Consider the following 23,802-nt stretch of genomic DNA (forward strand, 5'->3'; position numbering starts at 1 on the left):
ATCTCTTCCATCATGCAGTATGACTGATGACTTTTTTGGTAATGATGGACACCATGGCAAGATCCAATCTTCCTTACATTTTGAGGGTACAGCTATAAAACGGTGTTCGCAAGCCGGCTGCTAGTTAGTACACCGGACCGAACCTATTGGTAACTCTCTAGGAGGCTTCCAGATCAGCTAGTGTATAATCTTGCTACCTCTACTGTGCCAGATAGCGACTGGAGGGAGTCCGAATAGTATGTATGCAAGGGACATTCTCGAGGTCACGTTATGTCAAGGATCTGGGTAAATTCTTACCATGTGTAGGCCATATCCAAAAATTTCATTACTTCATACAGCATGTCCCACCCACTTTTTCTCAAAATTGAATACACCATGAATTGTCAAACTATCAGAGTAAGCTTATCTGTGAAAAGATCTAAACCTTCCAAATACTTCCTAGTTCATTTCATAAATATACGTGGTCTCAATTCTAATCTCAACGATTTCCACTTGCAGTCTGCCAAAACCCCATGTACGTTTTCTAACAGAATCTCAGTTATCGGTTAATTCAATTACTGCTCATCTCAGTTGCCCAAATTATTTGCTGTATGATTCCTTTCACTTCAAAGGTGGTACTTGTGCATATATCCATTCCGATATTCCTGTCAGAGACTTGGTAATTTGGAATCTCCTCTCTTCAATCTTCTCTGGCTTAAAATATCTCTACCTCATTGTGTCAAATTCATTTGTTGTCTCTACCGTTCTCCCAACTCCATTAATCACTTGGAGCTCTTTGACTTTCTCTCTTTGCAACTCGACTTTCTCCAGTCCAACTTTCCTAACAGTGAGGAAATTTTCCTTGATGATTTTAATGTTCACAACTCCAGCTGGCTTCCATTTTCTAGTCACAATGATCCAGCTGGTCGAAATGCTGAGGTTTTTGCAATTACTAATGACCTATCACAGATTGTTCATTTACCCAGAAGAACACCGGACAATCCTAACCATACAGCTAACGCGCTCGATCTTTTTCTCACAAACAACCCTTCTAAGTACACAGTCAAGTGAGAGGTCCTTTAGGCACCTCAGATCACAACTTGGTGATTGTCTCTTCTCCAATGGAACCTTTATCTCATGGGAATAGCCCAACCTTGTGTTGTTTGGCATTACAAGAATGCAAAATGGGATGACCTGCGAGATTTATTTTCTTCTTTTTCTTAGTCAGATTACTGTTTCAAAACTTCTGATGTCAACACTTGCTCAGATCGTGTCAGTGAAATTATTCTTGCAGGAATGGAATCCATTATCCGACACTCCACTTTAAAATCTCGTCCTTTATCTAAACCTTGGTTTTCCAATAAATGTGTTAAGGCTGTTCAGGAGAAGAACGTTGCATATCGTAATTGGCTTGTTTCTAATTCTTCAGTTTCATTTTCTGCCTACACCAAAGCTTGTAACAATTGTAAAGCAGTTATTAATCAGTCCAAACAAGAGTTTGAACAGGCTAAGAGTAGAAAACCTACTTCTTGCCCTAATGGTAGCAGAGCATTCTGGTCTCTTGCCAAAGCTATTGGGCGCAACTTTTGCCCATCTCTGCTCCCACTTCTGTCAAAACCAGATGGTTCTCTTGTCATTTCAGCCAAGGATAAAGCAAACCTGCTAGCATCCCATTTTTCTTCCAACTCATGTATTAATGATCTTGGTAAAACACCTCCCACCATTCCCAACACGCTCCATTCAATGCCTCCTGTGGTCTTCCGTCAAAAGGATGTCAGAAAGATTTTGATGAATCTTGATGCTAAGGAAGCTCAAGGTCTCGATGGTATTTCTCCACATGTTCTCAAAACCTGTGCTCCTGAACTTACTCCTGTTCTTTGCAGTCTTTTTTCACTTTCTTATTCCAAAGGTGTTTTTCCTTCTGCTTGGAAGTTTGCTCATATCCAGCCAGTTCCTAAAAGGGGTGACAAATTCTTCCCATTCAATTATCGTCCCATTGCAATTGCTTCTACTATTTCTAAAGTAATAGGGAAATCAATTAACCGCCAACTCTTAAACTACCTAGAAACCTTCCGTCTGAAGGTTTCTAGGTAGTTTAAGAGTTTTAGAACAATCGCCAGTATGGATTCCGTCAATGTCGATCCACTGGTGATATTCTGGCTTATGTTACCCATTTATGGACTAATTCAATGGAAAGGTTCGGTGAAACACAAGCAGTTGCTCTTGACATCTCAAAGGCTTTCTATAGTGTCTGGCATAAAGGTCTTCTAAACAAGCTTCCATCTTATGGTTTGCCAATTTTTTTTTGTAATTGGTTATCTAGTTTTCTCTCTGATCGCTCACTGAGGGTGATGGTAGATGGCTCTCTGTCTTCTAACTTCTCCACTAATGCCAGTGTCCCCCCAAAGGTTCAGTTGTTTGGCCAGTCTTTTCCTCTTATATATTAATGACTTTCTTCCACTGACTGGAAATCCTATCCATAGTTTTGCTGATGATAGCACATTGCATTCCACTTTCCATTTTGAGAAACCTTGTCCTGCTCAATCAGCTTCAACTTCAATTCTCCAGTGGGGCAAAGAAAACTTAGTTGATTTCAATCCTTCTAAACTCAGTCTTGTCTTATATCTCGCAAAACGGATTCTTCTGCTCCTATGCTTATCTTTGGTGGCACTTCGATTTCTAGGCAAGATGATATATCTCTTTTGAGGATTACCCTAACTTCTAATCTCTCTTGGCACAAGCACATTACAAATATTGCTTCCTCTGCATCAAAAAAACTTGGTTTCCTCCTTCGCTCTCAGCGTTACTTTTATTCCAAACAGCTGTTCACTCTTTACAAATCGCAAATCCGCCCTACCATGGAATATTGTTCTCACATTTGGGTTGAAGCCCCCAAAACCTCTCTCAGGCTTCTCGATTCTGTTCAGAAGAGGGTAGTTAGGTTAATTAATGACTCATCTCTAACAGTCTCTGCACTCGCTGTCTCATAGACGTATTGTTTCTGCTGCATGCCTCTTCTACAGATATTTCCATGGGGACTGTTCCTCTGTATTAGTTTCTATAATTCCCGCTCTCTCTTTCAAAACAGTCCAAACACATGCTGCCACCAGCCAACATCCATTTACTGTCCAACTTAAAACTCACAGAACCAACTTTTCATCTTCCTCGTTTACTCATTCAACTGCCATTTTCTGGAACAACCTTCCTTCATAAGTATTTCCTGAAAATTACAGTCTACAGAAGTTCAAGTCCAATGTCAACAAATATCTTCTTTCGTCTTCTCAACCTCCAACCCAAGCACAGTACTAAGTACTATAGGCTCTAATACCTCTCGTGTTTGGGGTTTTCATAAAAAAAAAAAAACATCAAGAAATAGGAGATAAATAATTTTAGTATGGTGAGTACAGCATGTTCAGAAGATTGGAATTGGTGGGGAGTGTGTGCATGTTTCTTATCAGATTCAGATGAATGTAGATTCTTTTTGGTGCAAGTCGATGTACGGTATTACAAGCCATACAATTCTGAAGAATATAACAAAAATTTCGAAAGGCAACTTGAACGCATGAGTGTTGTGTTTTAGATGCATCAGCAACTTAAAACATGTTGCACCATTGCATATTATGTCTACAAGTCTGCATTCACAGATTTGCATGTTTATGGGCTGAAAAACTAAGAATAACTCGCAGGGGAATCCAGCTTTGATTAAAGAGGCCTTTAGAAAGTGTTCCAGTCATCCATGGAATTCATAACCATAATCTCAAAACAAGTGGAAAAATGACAATTGTCATGTAAGACACGGGCCAAGTGTGATTGCTCATTATTAGTGATTTAACCTGCCTCTTATAGCCTTAAATTGTTAAGTAGCAATATGCCACGTGAAAACATATTTTTTAACCATCTGGATGAATGTTATTTATTCCAACATGTCAGACAAAACTCAGAGTTTTGTTATCTTTAATTTGGTTCTCACCAAGGATCCAAACTGCATCCAAAATTTGACAATGCAGTAGCCAATAAAAGGGAGTTACCACAAAACACCAGCCTCTACAGGGAATATATTATTTTTTCTTCAAGAATAAAGAACTTTATGTTGTTAAAAGATAGAAAGCCAATTATTATGCAAACTCAAGCTTTTCCAAAGAGGAAGCTACAAAACTTCTAACAGTGTTCAAATTTTACAGGAATATATTACAACAAGAATATTTTAATCTCTTTCTTCATTCATTGCAAATTTGAAAAAGTTTCTCTCACTCAACTTTTTTATTTAACAGAGGCAGCATATTTGTTTTTCCTCTTTTAATAAGAGCCGAAAGTTAGGGTCCTACCAGTTCCAAAAGCATAGCAGAAGAGAATGCTTGTGAGACATTCCACATGGGTTCTTAAATAAAAGAGAAGGCTAAATGCTTGAAACAAAAATGAATTAAAATCTTGCCTAAAGTGTTTTATTTTAAAGTAAAAGTTATACCAATTTATGTACTGCATTTATACTGGGGGGGGAAGCTACTATAGTAGCTTTTTCCCCCCAGTATAAATATAACTATAGTTAAAGTTTTATCAAATAGGTGTAGTTTTAACAATATTCAAAGATATAGAGGCATACGTCAGTAAACACACTTTGAATGATTCGTGTTTGCTAGCTTGTGTGTATTTGTTTGTTTATTTATTATTATGCAATAAAAAATTACTTTTTTTTATTTTTCTAAAACATAAGTTTATTTGATCATAATAACCACACTTTTCCCACCAAGGAAACTAGATGACTTGTATCCACAAAAAAGGGAAGCCTGAACCTCTCCCACTCCAATAAAGAAATTGGAGGGGCGGGGGTGAGTAATTACAAAATGAATACCTTTTCCTGTCTTTCAGAAGCTTAAAAGGGGCACAGTTATTGAGTCCCATAAAAATTGCTTGAGGTGTTTGGTATGGTTCCTTTACTGTCTAAATGAACAGAGATAAATTACACATGCCAACTACAGATGAACAACTAGCTCACTCTCAAATTCATAACCCATGTGGTATGTATATTTTTGTTATGCTATGTAAGTGAATTTCCTACCAGCTAAACAAATAAACTGAAATGCACCTTCCAAATTAAAAAAATTCAAACAATTCTTATAGATACTTAAACAAACGCAAGTCTCCAAATCTCTGTTCCATGTTCTTCTTTAATATAATTGTCTTTAATGAGGCAATTAAATTTGCTTTAGGCTTAAAATATATGCAATATTTGGCTCAACTCGACTGCCTAATATAAAATTATTGCTAAAAATCAAATTGGAATTTTAAAAAAATTGTGAGAAAAATCATGAAAAAATGAAAAGGCCCATTTCCACTTGTCTGATCCATTAATATTTAATATATCATTTTAAACCTTATTATTTATAGCAAGAATTAAGTAATAAGTAAGAATCCTTATTACGTATGGTACCATTGTTTTTGTCATTAAGTTTTAGCTAGAACTCGTGCTTTTTACGGTACTCACCTATTAATCTGTGTGGTTTGAAGACATTGAATTAAAAGTGAAAGTGAACAGAAATTTTAAAAATGCCCCAAGGAAAAAAGGAGTGCACTACTCTTTTCTCAGGCTGTCATACATAATTAAAAATATTGATTACTTGGCCCACATTGCAGTTTTAATTATATGTAACTACCTGAAAAAAGAGTAGTATACTCCTTTTTTCCTTGGGGCATTTTTTAATTTCATTTTGCTTTCACTTTAAATTCAATGTCTTCAAACAGTATGGATTAAGAGGTGAATGCCGTAAAAAGCATAAGCTCTATCTAAAACTTAACGATATATCATTTAATAATCAATTTCATCAATTTGTAGATGAAAAATGCAGAGAGAGAAAATATAGGCCCCAAATCAAAGCTATTTTCATATAGCCATCTACAATTACTCAGATTGCTATCTACAATTACTCAGAAACAGAGATAAATGGTGACACCTACCAGAATATTTCTAGACCTTAGAAATTGTCAAGTAGGTGCTGTATATATTCAAATTTAAATGATACTGTATTTCAAATGGCCTTCAAAATGTGTATGTGAGTGGGTACAGCAGGAGTCCCCACAAGGAAACTAAAAACAGTATAGATATGTATATATTCCCCTTACATGTATATGTAAGTGTGCATTCCACAAAGCCTACACATAATAAAATATATTTGTGTGTATATATGTACATACACGAGTATGTACACATACATGTTCATACTCATAAAAGCACTCAGACTTTTTATCTTCGTTTCTGATTTTCCAAATCAGTTGTACATGCATGCCCATAAAAACAGAACATTAAATGAATCTGTATTAAGCAACGTAGATTTCTCCATAACAAAATAATGTAAATAATTTTTAATTGCTTGGCATGACCAGCATTTCTGATTTTAAGCCACCATTCCTTTACATAACGAGAAAGTTTCAGCTACAATAACTATAAACACCTGAGTGGAACCACATCACAGGTAAGTAGTTTCCAGATGCTGCTATTCAGAAAACTTAAGTTTTTAAAAACAGAAAATATATTTCTGTTCACTGACATTTTGGAAGGGGTTTAAAATTTAAAACAATAAAAAAGATAAGCAATCAATAACAAAGAACACCACATGCACAAATTGCAACTAAAACAATATGCACAAGTGAGAAAAGAGTAATAAGTTACGAAACTTAAAAAATAGGAATGAAGAGAACATTCTGAAAATTTATTTATGTGTTTGATATGATTGATGATTTCATGGAAGGGGGAAACACATTTCATCATAATAACATAAAAACCTACAGAATTCCAACTTTGGTATTATCGCAAATTCAATAAGATCATGTTTACTATCCGTTTATAAGAGACTGCACTAACAGAAAAGCCTAATAAACAGGGGACTGCTAATTGTTTTTATTGTTTTATGGTTGTGACCTCCATAAATCCAACCGGATCGCGTGGTATGGTCAGAGACAATTGCAGGGTAATCTCGAGTGCTGGCCTATTCAGTTGACAGCTGCAGTTAGTAATGTCCATGCATACATGCATTAATTTTGAAAATAGTTTCAAAATTAAAGCAAAAAAACATTGAGGACTATTTCAAGTAAACTTCTCAAAAATAGTTATTTGTTTTGCGTTGTAATATTTTTTTCTTGTGTTTAATTTTGTGTAATATAATGTACATTAAAACTTTATTGCTTTGTACAGTATTTTGTTTACTTAGCATGTTCTTTTACTTTTTATAATTTTTACTTTAAAATATTGTTTTATTAATTTAATATAAAAACCAATTTAGTTAAAATTGTGTCATTTAGTTTTTAATTAAAAACTAAATTTGTCATTTAATTAAAAACTGGTATGTTAAAGATAGCTTCCGGTTAATCCGGACTTTCAGTAATCTGGACTGAGTGTGGTCCCATCAAGTACAGATTAACAGGGTTCTACTGTAATTATAAAAGTAAGTTTGAAAATGCAGTAATTATTGGAATATAGCTTTATGGAACCTACCACTGCTGGTTATATGAAAATATCCATGCTATAGTGCGGGAAATTATGTGTTGTAGAAATATAACGCAGCATCCCCCCCTCCCCAAAATGTATGTCATGCATTACATCAGCTATATATCTATCTACACATTTACCAATTCTGTTTCCAATTCATCACATCCAAAATCATCATCTGACAGTTCTGAAACTGAGATTTCGTTTGAGATAATTTGTTCAATCATACGTTCAAGGACTGCATCTCATTCCCAGCATTCGTTTTCAATTTTAATAAGTCCACAACACTATTTCCGATTTTCAGGAAAAATTTACTTATTCACTGTTCGCATAAATCTTGTACATGTTCCAAGCTGAAGATTAAATTATTTTGTGATGCAAAAAATCACTCCACATGAGTTCACTATGGTTTAAATCCAGACGGTACAGTGGAAGTCTTAAACATTCATTTTCCATATTCTCAGAGAATTTGGTCAATGGCCAAGTAACAGAGCAACTCCAATAGAATTCCCAGATTCAGAGTGCAACAAGAGCATTTCCAGATTTGGAGTGTAACAAGAACATTCCCAGATTCAGAACGAACACATGCTAACAAAGGGCTCAACAAGATAAAAGGAAGTGAAGGGAAAATAACAATTGGGAGTATGCTCCAAAATTACTTGTTGTGAGAAATTTTACTTTATCTTTTACTGAACAGAGCATAAGGGACAAACTGTGATAGAAAAACTCATTGCAAAAACAAAAATTTTAGAGAGAGAGAGCTTAAGGTGGATGAAAATGAGGCATCATCATCTGTTAAAGGTAAGGCATGCTGGGGTTTAAACTTCAGGAAATGTATGAATATTTTCATAACATATTAGGCAATGACAGTCTAAAATGGGAACATGGGACAGGGAGGAGAAAAATGTGTACACATGTATACATGTTTTGAGTATACACCAATACACATGTATACATGTTTTGAGTATACACCAATACACATGTATACATGTTTTGAGTATACACCAATACACATGTATACATGTCTGCATGCACAGACATGCAAATGAGCACAATTTAATTAAATCCTTCTTGCATGTTTCACTTTTCTACATATGAATAAGAATACAAAACCAGTACATACTATATCTTCAATAATTTCCTTGAGAGCTGAAACACTGAGTATAAATATAAGAGGAACTGCTGTAGTGTAGCGGCCTGTAGGGGACACATTAGGGATTTGCTGGAAAGAAAACAATCATATTAATCTCTCAAATATTTCTAGTAAAATAATTAAAATTAACATGTATAATTATAATGACCTCCTGTAAGATGAAACAAAAAAAAAATAAAATAAACTTTTTCGTGAAAGCATTGTCATAAAAATATATAAAAAATTATAACAAAAAACTGTCTATCATATGAAATGTCTCAATTAGATGTTTGCAATGTACAAACAATGTCCCATTATGTAAAAAAGTTTCTGTAATATGTTTTAATATCTTCCTAACAAAACTCTTCATTATAATAAATTAACACTTGTAGCATATAAGGTGATTTTTTTAACCCTTTAGAATATGCACATATATATATACAGAATCCCTGACTTACGTAAAGGTTTGATTCCTCAATCATATATGCATTAGGGATCATATAAAATCATACTACTACCTTAAAGTAGGCACTGGTGGTATTAGTGCAGTGGCTGATTGCACTATTATGCATTTTTTTTTTTTTTACCTTAACTGTGAATATTCCTTGTATATTATGCTCATATATGTAAGATATAATAAAAAAATAACATTTTAGTTTTTTCTTTGAGAGTCAATTACTTTTATATTACAGTGGTTTTTGTAATGAAAACTAGTATAACAGCAATTCAGAAATTGAAATTCTTCATATTGAATAGTTTCTGCATCAACAGATATTTAAATACAGTATTCAACAAATGAGGATGATTTTGGTGTAATGACACAATTTTGCATTTTATAACAAGTATTGTAAATTTTGTTTTGATCATATTGTAAACAAAAGTGTTTCAAACATGACTAAATTTTGCAAACAAATGGCAGCCATCTTGTTTCAAAATGATGGATAAAATATTAAAAAAAATTATTGCTATAGACCAATTGACTGTATAGTATAATGAAGAACTATATAGACAGGTAGAGTGGGCCAGTAGATCAGAATGTCTTATATTGGGTTCTTTTAACATTCCAGATATTACTATTAATAGTGAAAATGATGCAAGAAAGCAAGCTTCAAACATCAACCAAAAAAAAAAATAAAATAAAATAGAAACAATAAATAAATAAATAAAAATAAAAAATAAAAACAATTCCCACATCATCGGTCTATTCCCTCTAACAGTTTGTCTAGTTCTTCCTTGAATTTATTCAAACTACCCACTTCTAAAACACCAGAAGGAAGTTTATTCCATATCAACTAATAGCTTCTTCTTTATCAACTAATAGCTTCTTCTTTCTCAACTAATAGGTGTAAGATGATTCTCATCAACCAGTGCAATACCAACACTTAGCTTACTGGAGGCTTGAGGTGTTAAACCCATGTTTAGTCTCTTGAGCAAAGCTCTGGCAACCCTCATCTCTTCCATCATGTTGTATGGCCAATGTCTTTTGAGGTTATGGACCAACTATCCCACTCACAGAGAAAGCAACAATACTTAATGTAACTCTTTTGTAGTCCTAATAAAATGGCAATTACCTTTAAATCATCACATACCTGACACTCATACTTCTGATGGCGCCTCCGTAGCCAGGTGGGAAGGAGCAGCAGTGCGTAGCACACGCTTCTTGATTAGACCGGGGTTCGAGCCCGTCACCACCAAATACGGAGGATGTGGAAAGGTCAAGAGAATGACCACCGTATATCCCGGAGCAATATGGCCTTAGTTGCTAATGCTCCTAAAAACCAAATAACAAACAAACAAACATACTTCTGATAGTGTATACCTAAGAGGATGTTCTTCATGTTTGCACGTTTCTTTTTTATGGACAGCATATGCAAGAGGTATTGAAAGCAGCATATTTCCATTGTCTAATAACACAGCCTTAAGGCTAACCTTAGAAGTGTCTATAAATAGTCGCCATTCTTTGTTAACATGCCTCATGTTCACAGTGAGATCTAATCTTCCTTACATTTCAAGGATACACTCTAAAATGGTGTTCACAGAGTAGCCACTAGTTAGTCCACTTGACTGAACCTATTGGTAATTTGATAGGACGCATCAAGATCAACTACTGCATAATCTCACTGCCTCTACTCTGTCACAGTCGATAGAGGAAGTCCAAGTAGCTTTTATGCAAAGGGCTTTTGATTCCAGATTGTGTCTAAAAGCAAGGTATATTCTTGCTGTGTGTGTAGGCTATATCCCTAAATTTCATTACTTCATATAACATGTTTCCCCTCCCCTTTAATTTTAGTTTATCTACTGAAACATCAAGAATAGTTAAACTAATAGAAAAAACTTATCTACAAAAAAGATCTAAACTACAAAAAATTTCCTAACAGTTCCAATCTCAATAATTTATTAGAATGTGAAATGCACAAGGCATAATTTCTTATGGGTTTAGGTAATTAACTATATAATAACGGTGTAGATACACCATAGTTTACCCATAAATTTGAACTATGTATGTAGTGTAAAAAGCATTGTTTTAATTGTATCTCATATTGTGGTTGCCTTCACAATGAGATAGCTGGTATTGCACTATTTAAAATAAATAACGCTTCTCTAGTAGAGAAGACTGCTGTTATATATTTTCCTCTGGTATCCTCTGAATATAATATAACTAACAGCAGTCTTCTCTAATAGAGAAGCGTTATTTATTTGAAGTAGTGCAATACCAGTTATCTTGTTGTGAAGGCAACCACAATATGAGATACAATTAAAACAATGCTTTTTACACTACATACATAGTTCAAATTTATGGTAAACTATGGTGTATCTACACCGATATTATATAGTTAATCTCAATAATGTACAATTCCACTTACAGTCTGCAAAGCCCAACTTACTTTTTCTGACATAATCCCAATTATCAGCTGAATGGTCATCACTTGATCATCCCAGTTTACCTAATTATTTACTATATGATTCCTTTCACTTCAAAGGTGGTACTTGTGCATATGTCCACTCTGATATTCCCTGTCAAAAACTTGCAATTTGGGATCTCTTCTTTTCAATCTTCTCTGGCTTAAAATATCTCTACCCCACTCTGCCAAATTTATCTGCTGCTCTATCATTCTCCTAACTTCACTAATCATTACTTGAAACTCTCTGACTTCCTCTGCTTGAAACTCAACTTTCTCCAATCAAACTTTCCTAACAGTGAGGCGATCTCTTTGGCAATTTTAACATTCAGAAGTCCAGCTGGCTTCTGTTTTCTAGTAACAAAGACCCACCTAGTCAAGATGGATTTTGCAATTACTAATGACCTCACACAGCTTGTTTGTTTACCTACCAGAATACCAGACAAACCTAACTGCACAGCCAACACTCATGATCTTTTTCACACAAACAACCCTTCGAAGTACACAGTCAGTCCTCTAGGCACCTCAGATCATAATTTGGTGAGGGTCTATTTCCCCAATGGAGTTGGACTTGGCGCATCATGGTCTTAGTCGCCCATGCGCCATAATAACCAAAATCAAACCCAATGGAGCCTTTCTAGTGTGGTCACCTCAATCTCATGTTGAAATTTTTAATTATATATTTAACATTACAAGGATACAAAATTTAATGATCTGTTAGATTTCTATTCTTCTTTTCCTTGGGTGGATTAGTGTTTTAAATATTCTGATGCCAGTGTTGGCATTTTTCTGCATGATGTCATGATTCAATAACTGAACTAACCAAAGAGAAATGTACCATCTGTGTAGTACTACACTCAGGGAAGTAGAAAGTGAAAAAGACCTGGGGGTAATTGTGCAGTCATATACGAAGTTCGCTGAGCAGTGCAGACGGGCTGCCAGGGCAGGTCATGGAGTCTTGTCAATGATATATAGGAATTTTGCTAGCTGAGACAGGGAGGTGTTTATCCCATTATACGAGGCAATGGTCAGGCCACACCTAGAGAACTATGTACAGGTCTGTAGACCTCATTTTAGGAAGGGTGTAGAGTTGCTAGAATGAGTACAAAGAAGGGCAACAAGATTGGTGAGGGGAACAAAGGGGTGCTCTTACCAAGAAAGGTTGCAGCAGCACCTGGAGAGTAGGCATCTGCGAGGTGATCTGATTGAGGTGAATGGGTTGAGCAAGCTGAATGCTGATGGGATTCTTCCTCTTGCTCAGACTAAGAACTTGAGGGGGCACAGTTTCAAACTGAGGAAAGATAGTTGTAGAATAGATCTGCAGAAATTTGCCTTTAGCCAGCGGGTAGTTGATTGATGGAACAGGCGTTCATCTTTTGTTGTGGAAGCTAATAGCCTAAATAAATTTAAAGCTGAGCTGGACAGGCATTTGGAACAAATGGAGGGGTGAAATGGGAGGATTTTTTTTTTTTTTTTTTTTGGCTGATGCTGCATAACCTTGCTTTCTTGCATCGTATGCCTCTACTAATACTAATTTCTTGATGTCAAGAAATCTCCAGGTCCTGATGGCATTTTTCTGCACATTCTCAAAATCAGGGCTCCTCCTAAGCTTGCTACTGTTTTGTCACCTTCTTACACTTATTCTAGTGGTAATATTCCCTCTACTAGGAAATTTTCTCATATACAGGGTGTCTCAAAAATATTGGTACAAATATTTAGGGGAGGTAGGTAACAGCTAAAGGAATGTGAATTGCATAGGAACCCATAAAGGGAAACGTCACGGGGAAAGTAGTAGCAGAGGCACAAGAAGCAGAAATGACACAAGACAATAGTAGTAGTAGTGGCATGTGATGCAAGAAAGCATGTGTATGAGCTTATGCAGCATCAGCCAAAAAAAATTACACCATTCCCTCCAAATGCCTGTCCAGTTCCTCCTTAAATTTATTCAACCTATCAACTTCCACAACAACAGATGGAAGTTTGTTCCAGCAATTAACCACCCGCTGGCTAAAGGCAAATTTCCGCATATCTATTCTACATCTGTCTTTTCTTAATTTGAATTTATGCCCCCTTGGGTTCATAATCTGAACAAGTGGAAGGATCCCATCAAAATTCAGCATGCTCAACCCATTCAAGGCCTTATACACCTCAATCAGATCACCGCGCAGGTGCCTAGTCTCCAGCCACTGCAATTTGCAAAACTTAAGCCTCTCTTGGTAAGAGGATCCCTTCATTCCCCTCACCAATCTTGTTGCCCTTCTCTGTACACGCTCAAGTAAATCTACATCCTTCCTAAAATGAGGCCTCCAGACCTGTATGCAGTACTTAAGGCGTGGCCTGACCATTGCCTTATACAGAGGGATAATCACCTCCTTTTCCCTGCTAGCAAAATTCCTATATATCATTGACAAAACCCCATGACCTGCCCTGGCAGCCTGTCTGCATTGCTTAGAAAACTTCATATCTGACTGCACAATTACTCCCAGGTCTTTTTCATTTTCAACCACCTTAAGTGTAGTACCACACAGTTGGTACGTTTCTCTGGGGTTACTTCTACCCATATGCAGTACTTTGCATTTGTCAAGGTTAAACTTCAGTTGCCACTTCTTAGCCCATCTGCCCAAATTATCTAGATCCTGTTGCAGTAGCACACTGTCATTAACAACCTTGCCAACTTTGTATCATCTGCAAACTTCGACATTAAGCCTGATATACCTTCATCAATATCATTGATAAATATACAAAACAACAGTGGACCCAACACCGAACCCTGTTGGACTCCACTAATAACATTAGTCCATGAAGAGCAGCATCCATTGATTATCACCCTCTGTCTTCTCCCACTTAACCATCCGTTTATCCATTGTAGCAACTTACCCTTAATACCATTCTGCTCCAATTTGTACAATAGTCTTTCATGCGCAACAGTGTCAAAAGCTTTCCTGAAATCCAAATATATGAAATAAAAATTATTTTTTGCATCCAGTTCCTTTGTAACCACATCATAATATCCTATCAAATTTGTCAGACAAGACTTTCCCTTAACACACCCATGCTGTGTCTGAATTATTGCTGCAGTCTTGTCTAGATGATCCTGCAATGCATCTTTAACCAGTGACTCCATTATTTTATCCGGAACAGAAGTTAAACTAACTGGTCTGTAATTACTCGTGTCACCCTTCGATCCCCCTTTGTGAATTGGGGATACATTTGCACATCTCCAGTCTGTGGGAACCTCCCCTGAGTCCAAGGGTGCTCAAAAATTATGGCTAAGGGTTTGCTTAGTTGCTTTGCCGCCTCCTTTAATATAACTGGATAGATCCCATGATATATAGGAATTTTGCTAGCAGGGAAAAGGAGGTGATTGTCCCTCTGTATAAGACAATGGTCAGGCCACGCCTTGAGTACTGCGTACAGGTCTGGAGGCCTCATTTTAGGAAGTATGTAGATTTGCTTGAGCGTGTACAGAGAAGAGCAACACGATTGGTGAGGGGAATGAAGGGATTCTCTTACGAAGAGAGGCTTAAGTTCTGCAAATTGCAGTGGCTGGAGACTAGGCACCTGCACGGTGATCTGATTGAGGTCTATAAGGCCTTGAATGGGTTGAGCACGCTGAATTCTGATGGGATCCTTCCACTTGTTCAGATTACGAACCTACGGGGACATAAGTTCAAATTAAGAAAGGATAGAAGTAGAATAGATGTGCGGAAATTTGCCTTTAGCCAGCGGGTGGTTAATTGCTGGAACAAACTTCCATCTGTCGTTGTGGAAGTTGATAGGTTAAATAAATTTAAGGAGGAACTGGACAGGCATTTGGAGGGAATGGTGTGATTTTTTTTTTTTTTTTTTTGGCTGATGCTGCATAAGCTCCTACACTTGCTTTCTTGCATCATGTGCCACTACTACTACTACTACTACTACTACTACTACCCCAGGTGCTTTTCTTATGTTTAACTTCAACAATTTCTCCTCCACTTTGCTCTCAGTTATTACAAAATCAATAAGTATCCTGCTACAATTTGATAACCTTCTACCATTTTCAAACCTTAATAATTCCTCATGTGTGAATGTAGATGCAAAATACTCATTCATTTGGAAGGTTTAGATCTTTTCACAGATAAGTTTACTCTATTAGTTTGACAGTTCATGGTGTATTCAATAGTAAGGAAAGAGTGGGTGGGATATGCTGCATGAAGTAATGAAATTTTTGGATATGGTGTACCAAAGTAAGAATATACCCGGATCCCTGACATGACATAACGTGGCCTCGATAATGCCCCCCCCCACATACACACTACTCAGACACCCTCCAGTCACTATCTGGTAGAGTAGAGCAGAGGTAGAGGTAGCAAAGATTATACACTAGCTGATCTGGAAACCTCCTAAGTTACCAATATGTTCGGTCCAGTGTGCTAACTAGCGGCTGGCCTGCGAACATGTTTTAGAGCTGTACCCTCGAAATATAAAGAAGATTTCCAATTAAAAATAAAAATAAATTTTTCCAATTAAAATACTTATTGGCCAAATTAACAGTCAACAAGTACAGCTCTTCCCAAATTAATGGAGAAACAATCCATCAATGCTAACTCCTGCCCTATCACAAAACAATCCATCGATGCTAACTCCTAGCCTATCTCGAAACCTTCCATCAATGATCCTCAATATCAGCTCTGTCAGTGTCAATCCACCATGATATATATTGACTTATGTTATCATTTTTGGACAAATGCAATGAAAAAGTTTGATTAAATGCAAGCAGCTGCTCTTGACACTTATATCACTTTTTATTGCACTTTGCATAAAGGTCTGCTAAATGAGCTCCCATTTTTTGGATTGTGTACTGTTTTTTGCAACTGGGTAGCCACTTTTGTTTATGATTGTTCAATATGAGTGAAGGCAGACAACTCTGTCTTCTGTCTGCTCCAGTAATGCTGGCATTCCCCATGGTTCAGTTTTCTCCACTTTTTAACTTGTGTATATTGATGATCTTCTTTCTGACTCGAAATCCTATTTATAGGTTTGCTGACGATAGCAATCTACATTCGACCTTCCAATCTGAGAAACCTTTCACTTTATGAAGCCCTACACACACTGCCTCAACTTCTTGGGCATCCACCACCAATTCCTAAACTGCAAATGCCAGGTAATTCTCCAATGAGACAAACTTCTGTTAGCTTCAATCCTTCTAAAACTTTGTCCTGTTTTATTTGATGTTAAAAAAAATCTACTGCTCCTACGCTCATCTTTGATGACACTTAGATTTCTAGACAAGGTCCCATCTCTATTAGGGATTACCTTGACTTATCTCTCATAGCAAGTACATCAAATATAGTTTCCTCTACATCAAAAAATGGGTTTTCTTTTTCATTTTCAGCATTATTTTTCTTCTAAACAACTACTCACTCTGTACAAATTTCCAATCGCCCTACCATTGAATACTGTTCGTACATCTGGGATGGTGCCCCTAAAACCTCTTTCTCAAACTTCTAGACTCCATTCAAAAGAGAACAGTCAGATTAATCAATTTTATAAGCTCTCCATTCTTTGCCTCACTGATGTTCAGTTTCTGCTGCATGCCTTTTCTACAAATACTTCCACTGTTCTGAACTGGCATTTGTAATTTCCCCACTCTCTTCCAAACTGGTCCAAAAAATGTGCTACAAACCAGCCAGCATCCATCTACTGTTCAATTCCAAACTCACAGAACCAACTTCTTCTCTTCCTCATTTATTCCTTCTTCATGTGAAGGAGAAACCCTCCTTCACATGTATTTCCCAAAAATTACATTCTGCAGAAATTCAAGTCTAATGTCAACAAGGATCATCTGTCATCTCAGCCATGCACGATACTAAGTTTTACAGGTTCTAATACATCTCTCGATTTTAAGATTTCTTCATTAAATATAAAAAAAAAAAAAAACTCAAGGTCCAGTTACCAAGCAAAGTGAATGACTTCAGTGGCTTCTTTCCAAACTATATCCCGAAACCCATGAAAGCTGTTGACAATTTGACAACATGGATTCTTCCAAACACCATTCACAGATTTGATCTCATCCCAGGCAACTGCAACATTTTTACTGAATCACAGATGCAGCACTTCCAGATAGCCTTCATGTTAGGTCATCCCTCCTTATAGTTCAGATAGCTTGAACAAATATCCTGTAGAGAGACATAAGCATTGGGAGATCAAAATTGAGAGTAGGAGTGTGCTATAGGCCTAATGACTCTGATGAGTATAATAAGGAACTGTACAGGGAAATAGAGTGGGCCAGTAAATCAGAGAGTCTTATAATGGGAGATTTTAATTTCCCAGATATTGACTGGAATTTGGGGGCTGGTTACTCACACACTAGCAGGGCTTTTGTGGATTTATTGGATGATTGTTTACTACATCAGCATGTTCGGGAGGCAACTAGAGGGAGTAATACTCTTGATTTGATTATCAGCAGTGATTCTTCATGCATTAAGAATCTGCAGATAAATGAACCACTAGGTGGCAGTGATCACAGTGTGCTGAAGTGGGATTTACTGAAAGAAGTAACTACCATTAGGGGTAAAGGGAAGGGTTATTGCTTCCGTAAAGGCGACTACGATGGACTGAGACAGTATTTAAATTCTATACAGTGGGACCAACTGATGATGTTACCAACAGCAAATTCAAAATGGGAAGCATTCAAAGAACTTATCTTGGAAGCTACTAGGCTTTACATACCAACTAAGAAATATTGTTCAAGGTTTAGGCCAAAATGGATGTCAGATGAACTAATGAGGCATATGGCAGAGAAGAAAAATGCATGGGATACTTACAAATTAACACATGACACAGAAGCCTATGATAGATACAAGTTGATATGCAACCAAGTTACAAAGGAGGTTAGGCAGGCGAAGGCAGATTACGAGAAATCCTTGGCAAGGGATGCAAAGAAAAACAGCAAAGAGTTCTTTACTTATGTAAACTCTAGAAGGAAGGGGATGAATCAGATTGGTCCACTTGATATTGATGGGTCAACTGTTGATGATCCTGCTCAGGTAGCTAACAAACTAAATGAATATTTTGCATCGACATTCACACATGAGGAGTTATTCAGCAAGGGGAATGCCAGAGGTGTATTCAACTCTAGCAGTAAGCTACAGAATCTTGAAATAACTGGGAGTAAAGTGGAGGAGAAACTGTTGAAGATAAACACAAGAAAGGCACCCGGGGTGGATGGGATCTATCCAGTTATATTAAAGGAGGCAGCAAAGAAAGTAAGCAAACCCTTAGCCATAATTATGAGAGCTTCCTTGGACTCAGGGGAGGTACCCATAGACTGGAAATGTGCAAATGTGACCCCAATTCACAAAGGAGGATCAAAGGTTGACACAAGTAATTATAGACCTGTGAGCTTAACTTCTGTTCCAGGAAAATTAATGGAGGCACTGGTTAAAGAAGCACTGCAGGATCATTTAGACAAGACTTCAGTTATAGCTCAGACACAGCATGGTTTTGTTAAGGGGAAGTCTTGCCTGACCAACTTGATTGGATACTATGATGCAGTCACAAAAGAACTGGATGCAGGGAATAACTTTGATATTATATACTTGGATCTTAGAAAGGCTTTTGATACTGTTGCACATGGAAGACTGCTACACAAATTGGAGCAGTGTGACATTGGAGGCAAATTGCTGCTATGGATAAAGGGGTGGTTGAGGGGGAGAAGACAGAGAGTGGTAATCAATGGACACTGCTCATCATGGACTAATGTTATTAGTGGAGTCCCTCAGGGCTCAGTGTTGGGTCCATTATTGTTTTCTGTATTTATAAATGATATTGATGATGGTATATCAAGCTTAATGTCCAAGTTTGCAGATGATACAAAGGTTGGCAGGGTTGTCAAGGACACTACTGACACTATGCTGCTGCAACAGGATCTGGAAAGGTTGAGCAGATGGGCTGAGAGGTGGCAAATGAAGTTTAACATTGACAAATGTAAAGTACTACACATGGGAAAAAGCAACCCCAGAGCAACGTATCAACTCTGTGGTACTACACTGACAGTGGTAGAGAATGAAAGGGACTTGGGGGTGATTGTGCAGGCAGATATGAAGTTCTCTGAGCAGTGCAGACGGGCTGCAAGAGTAGCTCATGGAGTATTGTCAATGATATACAGGAATTTTTCCAGCAGGGATAAGGAGGTGATTATTCCATTGTATAAGGCAATGGTCAGGCCACACCTAGAGTACTGTATACAGGTCTGGAGGCCTCATTTCAAGAAGGATGTAGAGCTGCTGGAAAGAGTACAGAGAAGGGCAACAAGATTAGTGAATGGAACAAAGGGGTGCTCTTACGAAGAAAGGCTTAAGTTTTGCAAATTACAGTGTCTGGAGACTAGGCACCAGCGAGGTGATCTGATAGAGGTGTATAAAGCCTTGAATGGTTTAAGCATGCTCAATGCTGATGGGATTCTTCCTCTAGCTCAGAAAAATCACCTGAGAGGGCATAAATTCAAATTGAGGAAAGACAGATGTAGGATAGACGTGCGGAAATTTGCCTTTAGCCAGCGGGTGGTTGGTTGGTGGAACAGACTGCCATCCCTTGTGGTGGAGGTTGATAGCCTAAATAAGTTTAAGGCTCAGCTGGACAGGTATTTTGAACGAACAGAGGGGTGAAGTGGAAGGGGGTTTTTTTTTTTTTTTTTTGGCTGATGCTGCATAAGCTTGCTTTCTTGCATCAAATGCCTCTACTAATGCTAATGCTAATGCTAAAGAGAGAAAGAGTACGTGTTGAAGATTGCCAAAACTCTCTGATCCAACCACATTGGGAAATTACTTATTCCCTGATGTGGATGGTGGTGAAGATGCAACCTTGATGCTAGGATGTGATTCATCCAATTGTGGAAGAATGACTTGGGGCAATAAAGAACAGCAAAATTTTGAAGAGAGAGTTCCTTTGGTTTACCAACAGTCTTTCAACTGAATGATGAAATAGTGCCCAAAATATGCTTTGAATATATGGGAACTGTAACCCAAACTGACATCCATATAATGACATGACACCACATGTGCTTCAGTGCCCAAATATTTTTTTTGATGTACCCAAGTAAAGATTTCAGCTTACATTCAGTCCCTCCCACAGCATTACCACCAACTATCACAGACAGCCAAACCTCAGCTGCCTTTAAAACCTAGCACAGTTTTTTTTTTTCTTAGCAATATACGCATGATAAGTTATTCTTTCACAAAATTAGCCAGTTTCATCAATATTAAACACTTTCACTAGATTACCAATAGCATTAGTAGAGACATATGATGCAAGAAAGCAAGCTTATGCAGCATCAGTCAAAAAAAAAAAAAAAAAAAAAAAAAAACTTCCACTTCACCCCTCCGTTCGTTCGAAATACCTGTCCAGCTGAGCCTTAAACTTATTTAGGCTATCAACCTCCACCACAAGGGATGGCAGTCTGTTCCACCAACCAACCACCCGCTGGCTAAAGGCAAATTTCCGCACGTCTATCCTACATCTGTCTTTCCTCAATTTGAATTTATGCCCTCTCAGGTGATCATTCTGAGCTAGAGGAAGAATCCCATCAGCATTGAGCATGCTCACACCATTCAAGGCTTTATACACCTCTATCAGATCACCTCGCCAGTGCCTAGTCTCCAGACACTGTAATTTGCAAAACTTAAGCCTTTCTTCGTAAGAGCAACCCTTTGTTCCATTCACTAATCTTGTTGCCCTTCTCTGTACTCGTTCCAGCAGCTCTACATCCTTCTTGAAATGAGGTCTCCAGACCTGTATACAGTACTCAAGGTGTGACCTGACCATTGCCTTATACAAGAGAATAATCGCCTCCTTATCCCTGCTAGAAAAATTCCTGTATATCTTGACAAGACACCATGAGCTACTCTTACAGCCCATCTGCACTGCTCAGAGAACTTCATATCTGCCTGCACAATTATCCCCAGGTCCTTTTTATTCTCTACCACTGTCAGTGTAGTACCACAGAGTTGATACGTTGCTCTGGGGTTGCTGTTTCCTATATGTAGTACTTTACATTTGTCAATGTTAAACTTCATTTGCCACCTCTCAGCCCATCTGCTCAACCTTTCCAGATCCTGTTGCGGCAGCATAGCGTCAGTAGTATCCTTAACAACCCTGCCAACCTTTGTATCATCTGCAAACTTGGACATTAAGTTTTATATACCATCATCAATATTATTTCTACATAGGAGGGCACAATCTTTTGTCAAGGTTCAAGCTGATGTGGGCTTAAATGGAAGAAAGAAGGAATATTGAAATGGAAGAAATTCTCTGCAATTCAGATCCAGAAGTAAGATATACACAAAGATATTGAAGATGTTATAGCATAAAAGGCTTGGAGTAGCTGAGAGGTCAAGTGATAGCATACACATTTCAATGAACTGAGATTGAAGCCTACGTGACTGCTATATATGGTTAATTATTATTATTATTATTATTATTAGCCATATGGCACAAGGAAGCCTGAGGCTTATGCTGCACCAGCCAAAAAAAAAATTTTTCTAAATTACCCCAAGAGAGAGAGAGAGAGAGAGAGAGAGAGAGAGAGAGAGAGAGAGAGAATCACCAGATGTGAGCCCCTGGGGTTGATGATTGTATTCATTGTCGAAATGATTAATTGTAAACTCCTATAACTCAGTGGTAATGTTGGAGTATAAACAGATTTTTTTTTTTTTTTTAGTTTATCTGAATAAGCTTGCTTCCTTGTACCATTTCTTCAAGTAATACTAGTTTTTATGTTTTTTTTTTATTTTAATTACTTAATTTTTTAAACAAATTTTTGATCTTATATTTGACAATAATCTCACTCTACCTATTCACATATAAGATGAAATAGGAAAAATTTAATATTTAAAAACATTTATCCAAATAGTTTTTCATTTGCAAAACTTCTAAATTCGAAAGGACTCACTTCAAGTGACTTTCATACTGAATGAAACCCCCCACCTGAGAGAGCACTAATCATTGAGTCATTTTAATTATGTTTTCTGATCTCTGAACTGTTAGAACAGCAAGTTTAAGACTAGATACATATTAGGAATTTAAAGAGTGAATTTTCTTTTTTGTAAATTCCATTTTATTTACAAAAACAGTAAACTAAGAAAAAATTTTTTTAAATTTAAAATGTATTTAAATAATTCTATGGTGCTTATGAATGTTAATAAGTAAGTGAAGGAAAACAACATTAACAAACAGTTAAAGTGAATTTGAATGAAAGAATACTACAGTGAATGAGAAGTAAAATTTACTAAACAGCAACTGCTACTCTTTAAAGTAAAATAGGCCACAAAGTAGCCTCAAACCACACATAAAAGCAGAATAATGCATGAAAATAAGCAAACTAAATTGAAAGAAAGTAAACTAAATTGAAAGAAAGTAAACTAAAATAAACAAGAAAGTAAATGGAGTAATTTCTAAATAGAGATATATGATTTTGTCTAGAAATTTGAGTATCGTAGAAGATAACCATAGGAGCCGCAAGATCCTTTTTGCTAGATATAAGATAGGACTGAGTTTTAGAAGGATTGAAATTAACTGAATTATCTTTTCTCCACTAACCTGGATCAATATTTAAAGAATCGGTACTGGATATTCAAGAAGCTAAAGGTGTTGTGCAGGGCAAGATTTCTGAAACTGGAAGGAAGAATGCACAGTGTTATTATCAGCAAAACTATGGCTGGCATTTCCGATCAATGTAAGGTCATTAATATACAAGAGGAAAAGAGTGGTAGACAGAACTGAACGTTGGGAAACAGAAGCATTAATGGAGAAGTTATAATACAGAGAGCCATCACTCACAGTGAGTAGTGAGAGAAAACAGTGGATAACCAATTACAAAAAACAGTTGGCAACCCATATGATAGATTGGCAACTGATCGTGTTTGATATAAAGGTTTTCTAAATAAGCTTCCATCTTATGGAAGCTTATTCAGAAGACCTTTGTGCCAAACATTATCAAAAACCTTTGAAATGTCAAGAGCAACTGCTTGAGTTTCAACAAACTTTTCCATTGAATTCCACAGATGGGTAACATAAGCCAGTACAGGTGACCCCCACTTAACGTTGAATTATCAGCGTTAAGCAGGGAAAAACAGAGCACTAAGCGAATCTGCGCCAAGTGCCACATTCCAATAAAGTAACATATGTATTTGTGAGTTGCGGTCAGTGCCATATGATATTTCCTAATCAATAATAAACGGTAGTGAAAAGATGCACAAATGTCGGTCAAAATATTTAATATTCAAATATTTGTACATATAAAATATTCTGCATTACATATATAATTATGTGGT

At 36.9% G+C, this 23,802-nt stretch overlaps 1 protein-coding gene across 2 annotated transcripts in view; it reads right to left on the minus strand.

Moving 5' to 3' along the window:
* Positions 1-23,802, minus strand: part of ATP8A (ATPase phospholipid transporting 8A1) — a 1,160,338-nt gene that overhangs the window by 1,035,791 nt on the left and 100,745 nt on the right. Inside the window, exon 4 of one of the 2 annotated variants that reach the window (XM_090368461.1) lies at positions 8,583-8,681. In XM_090368461.1, coding sequence (XP_090224587.1) covers positions 8,583-8,681 — 99 coding nt within the window. Of the gene's footprint in view, positions 1-8,582; positions 8,682-23,802 lie in introns of those variants that run through there. The other variant, XM_090368462.1, reaches the window with a different exon arrangement.

Source organism: Mastigoproctus giganteus, chromosome 2 (genome assembly GCF_048544385.1).
Source record: "Mastigoproctus giganteus isolate SK-2022 chromosome 2, ASM4854438v1, whole genome shotgun sequence".
Lineage (NCBI taxonomy): Eukaryota > Metazoa > Arthropoda > Arachnida > Uropygi > Thelyphonidae > Mastigoproctus > Mastigoproctus giganteus.